This window comes from Ornithodoros turicata, chromosome 8, assembly GCF_037126465.1.
Source record: "Ornithodoros turicata isolate Travis chromosome 8, ASM3712646v1, whole genome shotgun sequence".
NCBI lineage: Eukaryota > Metazoa > Arthropoda > Arachnida > Ixodida > Argasidae > Ornithodoros > Ornithodoros turicata.
Window position 1 is genome coordinate 14,645,530 of NC_088208.1, and position 11,874 is coordinate 14,657,403.

At 47.4% G+C, this 11,874-nt stretch overlaps 1 protein-coding gene across 1 annotated transcript in view; it reads left to right on the forward strand.

Annotated features, from left to right (window-relative positions):
• The window catches only part of LOC135365973 (phospholipid scramblase 1-like), a 45,717-nt gene extending 34,191 nt beyond the window's left edge, over positions 1 to 11,526 (forward strand). Inside the window, exons 5-6 of the mRNA XM_064598616.1 lie at positions 2,348 to 2,473; positions 11,198 to 11,526. Of these exons, the coding sequence (XP_064454686.1) occupies positions 2,348 to 2,473; positions 11,198 to 11,293 (222 nt within the window). The 3' untranslated portion in view covers positions 11,294 to 11,526. The remainder of the gene's footprint in view (positions 1 to 2,347; positions 2,474 to 11,197) is intronic.
• The last annotated feature ends 348 nt before the right edge of the window (positions 11,527 to 11,874 follow it).

Sequence of the window (11,874 nt, forward strand, 5' to 3'; positions counted from 1 at the left end):
GCAAGAGCCAAAAAAGTGCTCTTGGGGCGAGCGAACTGCTCCGTAGTGAATCATCCGAACACGCGGCTCTTGCTCTGGCCGCACCACCCGAATTTACCGCTCGGGTTCGGGGCACAAAAAAGTGCCCTAAATGCATCACCCGAAATCGCCATCAGTCTCTGAGGGGCTGGAAGTCTTCGTGGCACCGGAAGTTGTGGCTCGGACGTTCTTATGTTCGCCCGAGAATGCATGTATACCTTGCATACCACCTGTCCCCATTGCACTCGACTTTCAGTACACTGTGCTGCAGTGATTTCCCGAGGAATTCACTGCTGTGGGGGGGGGGGGGGGGCGGTTATGCTTAGAGAAGGTTCCACTTACAGAATTTTTCTTAGACACTGAAAGAATCGTGGCACAATGGTGCCATATCTGCACAGCTTTCCCGTTTTATTTGTACATGTTATTACGTTGTACAGTATAATGCAGTACAGTATATATATAATAAATATATATAAATATATAAATAAATATATATATAAACACAGTACAGTATAATGCAGTCTCATTATGAACGGCATTTCAACATTAAGATGCATAATCACACGGCCGACAAACAAAAAAGACTAGCACCTCGTGTCACGAAGCTAAATGAATACCTATATAGCTACCATGGTGAAAACCTTAGAGGAAAAAGGCAGAATAGCTCGCTTGATTGAGTTAGTCACAAATGGTTCTTGATTATCCACATTGAGTTTGCGTGCCCGCACGCATTTTTGCTCGTATATGCGCGCGATATATGCATTGAACAGTCGCTTTCAAATGATTTTGGACAAATGCATGATACGATCATCTGAATGACTGTGGTCCTATACAGCCCAAGTTTGACAGTACATGATGTAATTCGCTGTGCCGAACACACAACCAGAACGTGTTGGTGGCCGAGCTGGGTGGGGTCACCCGAGAAATTTCAGGGGGGGGGGGTTAGGGAAATCCCTGCTGTGCTGCTTGGGAACCATCATCACATGGCACGTGGCTTCTATCAGCGGCGGGCCACAACGTGGTTCGCAAACAACATGTCGTCAATGACACGTGAGCACATAATCCACGTGTTCCAGGAACGACTTGCAATATCTGTACAAGAGCCTTCGATGAGTAGTCTGCATTGCGGTGATGCCGCCATCCCCAATCCCGCAAGAGGCAATTTCATCGGTGTTGTCTGACCAGAAATGGTAATGGGGAACCGCAGTTAGAGTGACTGGTTTGAAAACACACGCAGTACGTGACATGATTGTTTGCCTTGTCATAAGTCTTGTGGGTCTTGTGTGTACAACACGGAGGAAGGAAGAAAGGGGCCCTATGAATGGTCGCGAGATGATAAAAGTGTGGAGCAAGTGTTAACCGTTAACTTGATAAGAACAGTCCCCGCTCATGTTGTAGAAAGGAATTTATATAACGAAAGGAAAGTTAGGTAGCAAGTGAGCTGGTGGTGACGATCCATGACTTGAAAACCCGAGACGAGGTTTGTGTATGTCTGTTTTCGTCCCTACCTCGTCTCGGGTTTTCAAGTCATGGAAGGAATTTATGTTTTAATGTTGCAGAAAGTTACACACAAGTCAGGCCCAGCTTTCGCTTGGCGACCACCGACGCGACTTCCAGAGCGGTAGGCGGAAGTAGAGGCACATTTCCGTCGCCCCGTCAGAGGGCACGATTTTCATATGATTTTCATGATCCCACCACAGTGGCATTCCGTTGTCCAAAGCAGACTAAAAATCAGGGGCCGTGGCCCATCTGTGTCGCCTGATTGGTCGCCAGTATATATCTCTCTCGGCAACTCTCGCCGAGGTTGTGAAAGGCGTTTGGCATGACATTTTTGTTTGTTCGACATCTTTCTTGTTCCAAGCCGGAAATGCGCCTCGCTGCTGTTTGCAGGCACCTTATTCAATAAAGTATTATTATTATTATAAGATGCGAACACGCCCACATTGTTTCATTTTTACACAAGGGCTGATGTTACTTCGCCCGAACTCAAGCAGAACAGGGGGCGCTAGTACCGAGCGTGCGAGAAATGCTTACACAAGTGATGTGTGAACACAGGGTGCGATTTAGTTCGCTGGACTTTCTGCAAGGGTGTCGTTAACCGAGAAAACTATACATTTGGGCACGCTGCAATTACACCTCTCCGTGAATTCCGAAACTACATGCAATGCCGGCAACTCAGGAACCCAGACCAGATGACCAGCAATGACGTCACATGGCCCAACTTCACCTTTTCGGTGACAGGGCGCCCCCTCTCATTCCTTAATCCTTGGTGTGCGCACAGTTATGAATACTCTTACCTAGTGAGAAATAAAATGTCACCAACTTCCAGGTGAAAACACTGGCAGGCACTGTAGTCGGCGAGATATGGGCAGAACAACAGATTCTCAGGGTCACCTTCCCCGTCAACCTGGACGTCCACATCAAAGGATGTCTCATCGGTTGCACAATTTTGGTCGTAAGTGTTTTGGTCTGTTTCTTTGCTGGACAATACACGCTTCTCAGCGATCCATTAAAAATAATAAAACAGACCGATTTTGGCAGCCTGTCTTAAATGCAACAAAGTCTCACATGATAAATTTGGTCAATCTCGAAATTAATTCCGGTCCCTAACGAAGCAAAAATGCATCTCATGGGAACGGTACAGCAACCAAAGTTCAGATCAAGGCTCTTCACAATGGTCATATGGCGGCGGGGTGGTCAGGTTATTGGAACAGACGATTGCAAGAGGAACGTTGCATTTATGACAAAAGAGAGTGCGACTGCAGATCAACTGGCGAGCAGCGAGGAGAACTCGCCTATCAAGGTTTTCGAAATGTACGGAATTCAATCACGATACGCTGCGCAGACGCTCGTCGAACGCTGCCGAGAAGTGAAGAACCAGTAGAACGGTCAACTGGAGGAGAGAGATATGGTTTCCCCGCAGGAACGAACTAAGAACTGCAGAGTCGGTGAGCCGTCTGGGAGCGAATCGGTTATACGGCTCTTCGGATAAGTTAGCGAATGAATGGTTCTCTTTGGTCCCTAGATCCCTCCGAGTCCACGATTCAGTAGTATGTTTCTCCAACACGTTCGCCGCCATGGGGCTTGGTCAATCGCAGGCGGCTACGCTCCCTTTGGAGCCAGTAACCGAGCCCATGGAAAGAAGTCCAACTGGCTCCTTGGACTCCAGTTGGACGGCCAATCGGAAAGTGAAGGTCCAATTGGAAGCTAGAATTGGAGTCAACTAGACCAATACAAAAACCAGTTGGGACCAACTGGGCTGCCCAATTGGAATTCATAAACCAACTTCCAACTTCAGCCTGATTCCTGGCCATACTACAGGTTTTCCTGGCGATTTTAATCCAAGTTCCAGCTAAATTAATCCATGCCCCATAAAGTTTGCATGGCACATGGATTAATTTCGATGGCGCTTGGATAAAACTCGGCGGGAAAACCTGTACTTGTACACTGCTAAGTAAATGTTAACTGGATAAGAAATTAGATGCTGGACTCACATATGGTTCATGCTAATTGGTAACTGAAATTGCAATGCTCATACTTCAGAAGGAAAATAAATCTAGTCTGTCCCATCACATGTTTCAATTGACCACCCAATTTGCCTAATTGGGCCTTAGTTACTTTGTAATAATTAGCTAGGTTTAATTTCCTAAGTTCCAATTGGACACACCACCATTGTGAACTGGAAATCCAACTGGCACTCCCAATTGTTTTTCAAATTTTAAACTGTCATCACGTAAACGTTCCATACATGTTTCCGATACGCGGGGATGGTGATTCAAAATATATAATTAAACAAACTAGTTTGTGCATCACAAAACACCCAGATCATCGTCACCAATTAAAATCAACCCTCCGGAAAAAAAACGGCCGCCACGGCCGCCATGTTCCAAGTGATATCCAGCTGATATATTGCAGCCATCCTTTTTTGTGCATTTCGTGGTACCAATTATTGACCTAGTGCAGACACAGTGTACTTGAAACTACCGAAATAATTAATTAGACGTATATCAGCAAAGGCAATTTATTTTGATTTTGTTCATATGCCATGATCGCTGCCATTTACGAAACTGTGGTGTAAAGCGGCTGGTTGCAGGGCTGCTACTGGCATTTTTGAATCCGCGAGCGACCAACGGCCACAGAGACGCGGTGACATCTCAGCCGCGTAATTCAGTGCGTTCCTGATAAATGGCTGCCCTTGAATACTAACCGTGTGCTCGTAAACTTTAGTATCCATGCCGTCGTCGGCGTTATACTCACAGGACAGACCCATCAGCTGCGGCTACCACCGCACAGCGATCCGGACTCATAGAGGTATGTTCGCTTCAGTCACTTCGTTGTTATAACTTTTAAATACGACCCAGTCGGAGCGTTCCGGCATCCGAGTGTGATTTCGGTTTGTGTCGCGTGTCATAAATGAAAATGACACACCGCACGTGACATTTGACTATTCCGCTAAAGTCCAACAGAAAATACATTAGCGTGCACGCTTCGGGGTTCCGGTACGGCACATATTCAGGCAGAGTGCTTGTATGTGCGTTTTATTAATCGTCGTTGTGGTGGCGTCAGCTGGGCCCGCTTGCACGAAACAATCCTAAGTGTAACACTTGGCAAGTGTTGCACTAACGCGTTAGTGCACTAAGTTTAGGGTTGCGGTTAAGTGGCTTGCACGAACACTTCGACGACCGCCCTAAGTCAAGTATTCTAAAGTGGATCGTGGCTACGAGCAGTAGCAGTTTTCGGAGACTCTCATTGGTAGAAAGAGAACTTCCGGAGTTCATCCCAGGAAGTCGTGCGTCACGGCATGTTTGGATTCTGGGAAGTCGTCTGCTTCTGCCGTCGCACGTAAACAGTTTGTAGAACCAAAATAAGGTATTGTACTATCATTGTAGCTGCAAGAACGAGTTAGGTCACTTGTTGCGTGCTTTTGTTAAATAAAATAAAGCCTGTGGCCCAAAGTATGTCTCGAATTGCTCGATGATTGGGAACTTATCGCCAACGGCAGTGCCGGTGAGAGGCACTTCGCGTGCTGCGATCATTTTGAGAGATGTTGCTAACGAAAAGCACAACACGTTCGGCACCCACAGCATAAAAAAATGAGACGTTGTTAGTATTGCGAGGAAAATGCGTACTGTATTGCAAGGTACAGTTGGGGCCAACGACGAATCTTCGATACACGGTTCATAGCGGCCGACATGTTAGTCCTAAGCTTTAGTGCGGTAGTTTAGGGTGCTCCTAGGACCCTTGGCCAGCGTCCTAAACTGCGCGGAGCGAGCGCCACCACTTTAGTGTTGTAGAAGTTTCGTGCAAGCCAGTTACGGCTCCGGCACTACACTAAGTGGGGAACTCGTTAAGTATTACACTAAGTTTGTTTCGTGCAAGCGGGCCCTGAGGGTGGTCAGCTGATGTGGTAGAGTGGCGTCTCAGCTCGTTAAACTGCGTGTACTGCCACCCTGTTACAGTCGTGTCCTTACTTTTGTCTTTTGCCCAGCGCTTGGGATTTTAGACGTTCCACAGATGACCATCGGGCCACATGATGATTTTACAATGTGGAAATCACTTTACTTTCCTCTCAAATCTATTTAGGTTTCACACAGAGTCTGCACATGACAGTGCCTAAAACGTTTGCTACGGGAGGTAGATACTACTGAACATGAAGGCAGCACAAGCACTACAGCTATGTGTACAGATGTACAGTGGACATATGCTAGTCCTGTTCATGCTTGTATATACTTTCAGGGCTTCAAGGGACACTGAAACACTCAAGTGGAATAGGTGGTACTCTACAAAAAGGTAAATACTAACGAATATGAGGGTAACAGCAGCAGAGTATGCTGTATTGGCAGCTTGACAACCAAGCATGTACCCAAGCTCTAATTGCCGAATATGTTTTCAGGCCTTCAAGGGACACTGAAGCACTTTATTGATATGTGCGGTGGCACAGTTCAGCTCTCCATCGATATGCTACTATACAGTCATTAACTCTAGTCAAAGAAGGCAGTATAATATCTATTTTCCACCATCTCCTAGCAGTATGCTTGTGCACCGTTCACTTGTGGTGCACTGTTCACTGTGCTAAAGGTGTACTGTTCCTTCGTTGAGGCGACCACGAAGTGTGGACAGCAGTCAGTTGCATAGTACACCTTTTTGTCAGTCGGCTCATATTCGATAAATACTTGTTTGGAGTTGGGTTTACCCAATAAGCTTACCATTTGGGTTGATTTTGATGACCAGTAAGGCACCAGTCGGTAAACCACGAGTTGCCAGTTATTCCCCATTAGGACACAAATAGCTTTCAAATCGTTGCATCCAAAAGGGCTGCCTAAAACCCACTGGATTGATCTGAAAGACCAGTTGGTGCCAATGGTTTGGTTACCTGGAACCCTTTGTATCGACCTGGGAGGCCAGTTGGTGCCAACTGGTCCAAATGGTGCGGTTGGCTAGAACTCATTGGATCGAGCTGGGAGGTAGAGCCCTGCGCGGTGAGATTTTTGGCATCCGCATCTGACCCGCATCCGCGCACACGGTATCCGCGTCCGATCCACACCCGCAGAATACACAAGAGTTCACATCCGCATCCGATCCGCTGAGCACAACGCACCATCCACATCCGATCCGCAAGATCCGTACGTTTCGAAGGACGCGTAAAGACCGCAGGAAGCATGTTGGTATAATTTCGAATGCCTCTATGCTGTCACGGAAGGACTCACGACGACAAGCAAAGGTAAACTTTTCAACAAACGCGATATGGAGAGACTTCTGGAACGCGTGGAACGCTACCTCGCCAGTGCTCGCGTGGTTCGAGATGCAAGAATGCCTCCTCTCTCGTCTTGGCCATGCATGGTCGAAGGTGAACCCGAGCATGCGCTCGCAGTCGGCGCGCAATACGAATAAATTGCTGGTAAAAAAATACAGCACGCGGTATATCCGCATCCGATCAGCTACCGATCCGCTGCTTTCACATCCGCATCCGATCTGCATCCGACCTCGAGCCATCCGCACCCGACCCGCACACCGCGGGAAGTGCTAAAATTTCATCCGAATCCACAAATATCTTGCGGATATCCGCTTTCATCCGCGGATGGTGCAGGGCTCTACTGGGAGGCCAGTTGATGCCAACTGGTCCAAATGGTTCGGTTGGCTAGAACCCATTGGATTGAGCTGGGAGGCCAGTTGGCACCAACTGGTCCAAACGGTTCGATTGGCTAGAACCCATTGGATCGAGCTGGGAGGCCAGTTGGTGCCAACTGGTCCAAATGGTTCGGTTGGCTAGAACCCATTGGATCGAGCTGGGAGGCCAGTTGGCACAAACTGGTCCGAACGGCACGGTTGGCTAGAACCCATTGGATCGAGCTGGGAGGCCAGTTGGCACAAACTGGTCCGAACGGCTCGGTTGTCTGGAACCCATTGGATCGAGCTGGGAGGCCAGTTGGCACAAACTGGTCCGAACGGCTCGGTTGTCTGGAACCCATTGGATCGAGCTGGGAGGCCAGTTGGCACAAACTGGTCCGAACTGCTCGGTTGTCTGGAACCCATTGGATCGAGCTGGGAGGCCAGTTGGCACAAACTGGTCCGAACGGCTCGGTTGTCTGGAACCCATTGGATCGAGCTGGGAGGCCAGTTGGCACAAACTGGTCCGAACGGCTCGGTTGTCTGGAACCCATTGGATCGAGCTTGGGAGGCCAGTTGGTGCCAACTGGTCCAAACGGTTCGATTGGCTGGAACCTATTGGATCGAGCTGGGAGTCCAGTTGGTGCCATCTGGTCCAAATGGTTCGGTTGGCTAGAACCCATTGGATCGAGCTGGAAGTCTAGTTGGTGCCATCTGGTCCGAACGGCTCGGTTGGCTAGAACCCATTGGATCGAGCTGGGAGGCCAGTATGTTTTCTATTGGTAAATGTTGGCATGCCAGTCAATTGCAATGGGGGCACCAATAAACTGCTACCCGACAAACGTCATCATGACGTTGGTAGACAGACCGAAACCGAAACAGATCGGAGGAGGAGAGCTGAGTTCCACGAAGTGGGATTTGTTCGCTGAAAGAAAAGCAGGACCGAAGGTCGCATCCCTATCAGAGACCATCGTAATCCTCTCAAGACCATGGCTTTCAGGCGCGACCTTGTTCGCCACTAGCTTTGTACGTAGTTCAACTCTACCAAACTCCTGGCGCTGTCGAACACAATGACGTCATTTGTTTACAAACAGGCAGAGGTCTATTGGATCCAATTGGTTGAGACCAATGGGTTGCCGAAAACACAACTGGAACCAATTGAGCACAACCAGTTGGTACCAATTCGAAATTTTCCAACTGGACCCATTCATTTTTTTTTTACTGTGTTCTAGACCTGGTTGTGGCTGTTCTCGCGAGTACAGAGAATTTTTCATCGATCGGTGGAGTTTGCGTATCCTGGAACGCAACAGCATAATAAGCAAACAGCGAGCAACGCAGGAAGGAAAATAACGAGAGAGTGTGACGTCATCCCACGCGATTCCGGAAGTTTGGGTGAAGAGAAACGACTGGGACAAACAATTCTCCCCTCTTAGCTCGCCGCAGCAGGGTTCCACTAATGCTCATTAACTTTGAATCGGGGTCAACGGTTGATAAAACTTAAGTTAACACTCAACTCTTTTTCACAAAGGTAGGCTGATGACATAATGAATGTTTCAGTGACAGTAATTCCCTTTAGTGAAGCAGAGTTCAGTGAAGGACAGATGATCTTGATTCAGATGTTGAACCGGGCAGATCGTGCTCCTTAATCGTAGCTTAATTGAACCGCAATTGTTTCTCCTTTAACTTCACAGCGTGCAGCGACAATGCCACGAAATACATTGCATCACTTGTCTGTCGCTAGTGTCTTGTATCTATGCCGATCTATACCAACACGGTTTACGCGTTCAACGCTTATCGCTGAACCGCTGCATTGTTTCTCCTAGTTGTGGCAACGTCTCACCGCAGATTGGTCAGCTCCGGTCACCTGATCTGTATGACATGCCCTATATGTCGGAAACAAACGACTGTGCTCACTTGCTAGTTTTCCTCCTTGCAGCGAGCAGACGACGCAGAGGCGCTGAGAGAGACAAAGGTCAACAGGGAGAGGCGCGCCCAAGGCATCGTCTGCGGTGGCGTGCTCATCCACGCGTTAACGAACGACATTTTAGCGATACCAGCTTACCTCACCATGGTTTCGCTTTCAGTCCCTTTGTTCTGTAAGAGTGCATTTCAGACTACGCATTAGTAACACAACGCTTATAAAAAGCAAGCGAGCTGATGTCATACATCCAGTGGTTCGTAATTCAACGTGAACACTCATTAGAAAGATCACCTCCGTAAAAATCAGCTTTGCTATGAATTTCCAATGCATGACATACATTGTCGTGCTGTTCTACACCCCGTTGTATTGTCGGAGCCTGAATAAACCAGTTTCTAAATAAGAGTTTACCTTTTGTTTTGAGACCTAATGCCGTCCATTCGTACGTCTCCGACGAACCCTAGATCCCACACATTCGATGTCAGCGCTTTAATGTAGCACAATCTCTCCAAAATCATATCGAAAGAAGACAACAAATGGGTGCAATGACCACAAACAAAGAAATGACCACGACACATACACTGCTGACCTCCTCCTTTCCCCCTCCCCCAACAGGAAGCAGTCAAGCAGTCGCATTAAAACGAAAGCAGCGCGAAAGATGTGCTCCAGGTCCAAGAGTTTAGACACGCAACAAACCCGCAATTGTCGAAATCTGCAAGAGCACAGGAGCCTGTCCGTCTAGGGCTACTGCCTTACGAAGGCACTCCTTGCAGAAGTATGGGTTATTCACGGACCACCGTTCGCTCTTGACAATAGCGCCAAAGTACCTCTAGATGTGACTGCGCCTTGAGGTGTCCAAGGAAACGATGAACTTGACAACAATTTGTTGAAAAACGCCTTCTGATGCCCTACAGCAGGCATATAAAAGCAGAACCCCACTCAAGCCAGAAGACTGAGGAATAAACAGAACGAAGATTAAAAAGACCATACCATATGATTATTGTAAAAAAAATGGTTGCTTTAGAACTGCAAACATGCACCGCGTCTGCATGCCGGCTAGCTTTAGAGGCTTACCATGAACTCCTCTAATAATGATGTACGTGCTGGTTTTGTGAAAGCAGGTATCTGCGATGCCAAGTGATACACTATTCAAATAAACTACTGGTGTTGAAGTCGCGTTTCCCTTATAGAAATGCTTGGTGAGAACAAAATGTGAGAATTGAGGTCGTCAAGTAGGTCGATTTGTCTTTGTGGAGCTCATATCGTCGCGAATTCCACTGCCCATACTCCGTGCTACACTCAGTGCCCATCAACCCTGCTACCAAGATTTCGTGGACCCTCAATATCGCGAAAAACCTCTCTTACTTGCTCTCTTGAAAGAAAAAAGAACGTTTATTACGCGTCGAAAGCTTGTGATGGAAGTAGTAGTGGTTTATCTCGGATCCCAAACATGGTGGGGTGGGGAGGAGGATGCAGAGCAAGCTTGTCTGCTCCTTCTCCCTCAGAAACAGTGCACACGATAAAAGTCAGTTAGTAGTGACTGGTTAGATAATAATAGATAAGTAAGAGTTCATCTAGGGCCCTGGAACAAACCATCATCCCAACACTTTGCGATAGACGCCCTGCTACTATTCATGTCATACACGGTTTCTAGGAATTGAGTTTGCCTTAATGTTGACTCTTAATGTTGCCACTCTTTCACGGTGACTAGACCAGTGTCCTAGAGATGCGTGTGTTTCAATGTGTACTGCCTCCAGCCACTACAAACGAATGCAAAGTGGCAAGCCATCGTAGCTGTCACCACCCTCTACACGTATCTTAAATCTACATCTCTCCTGCCCCACGCATATATCAAAGAAGAAATCAAGACACTGGGAGAGTGTTTAAGTATTGTCTACAATACATATGGGCTGCTACACGTCGCAAAAAGTTTAGGGGCGTCTACCACCTTCATGTATGTGCCACGCGCAATGTGCGCGGTCCACGTTGTCTAATGGCATATATAGACGTTCGGGACAGTAGTTCTTATATTGCCTCGAAGTATGCAATAAGTTTGCCTAGAATAACTGTCGAAACGTACCATTACAAGTGCTAAATAAACCACGTCACACGCAAAGTGTTTAATAATATGTTCAATTCTCTTTTCACCTATAGGCCTTCATGTTTGACTTTAGGGGGTTCGCCAAAAACTGCCACCAAGTGGTGCGACAGTACGCAAGTCGTCGTCAAGGACAACGACTCTTCGATTGACGGAGACGTTCCTGTCTTATACATTAACTGGACGTTTCCTCATACAGAGCTGTTCCACGGTGAAAACGGCTGTTCACAGCCATTGATCACCATGTTCCCAGAGGCAAACAATATAATGATTGCGATACGATCATCAATGCAGGAACATCCTGTCTGTCGAGTGCATAAAGACTGCATAAGGGTGCTACGTAATATTTCAGATGTGAAATGTGATAAAGTGCTAGAAAACCTGTCCTAAACGGTCGCAGCTGAAATCGCGGTTTCTGAGGGCACCTAGGGCTAGTTCCATCTCAAATCGAACAATCCGGTACACTTGATGTCTCGAATGAACGGGAAGGAAATATATGTTGAAGACATCGGTGAGTTAGGATAAATAAACGCTTTTGAAATTGTCCGCGCTACGCGGTTCGAGAAATAGGAGAGGAGGAAAAAGCTGTCTCTCAGAAGACTATGTCCTTGCGCGCAAGTTTGGGCGTCCCCTGCAAAACCATTTTTGTCGTATCGTAGTGTTACGCTGCTCTGGCTTTAGATCACCTAGGGCATAAAAGGCTCCTGCATGATAGTGCTGTGTCGATTTTTGT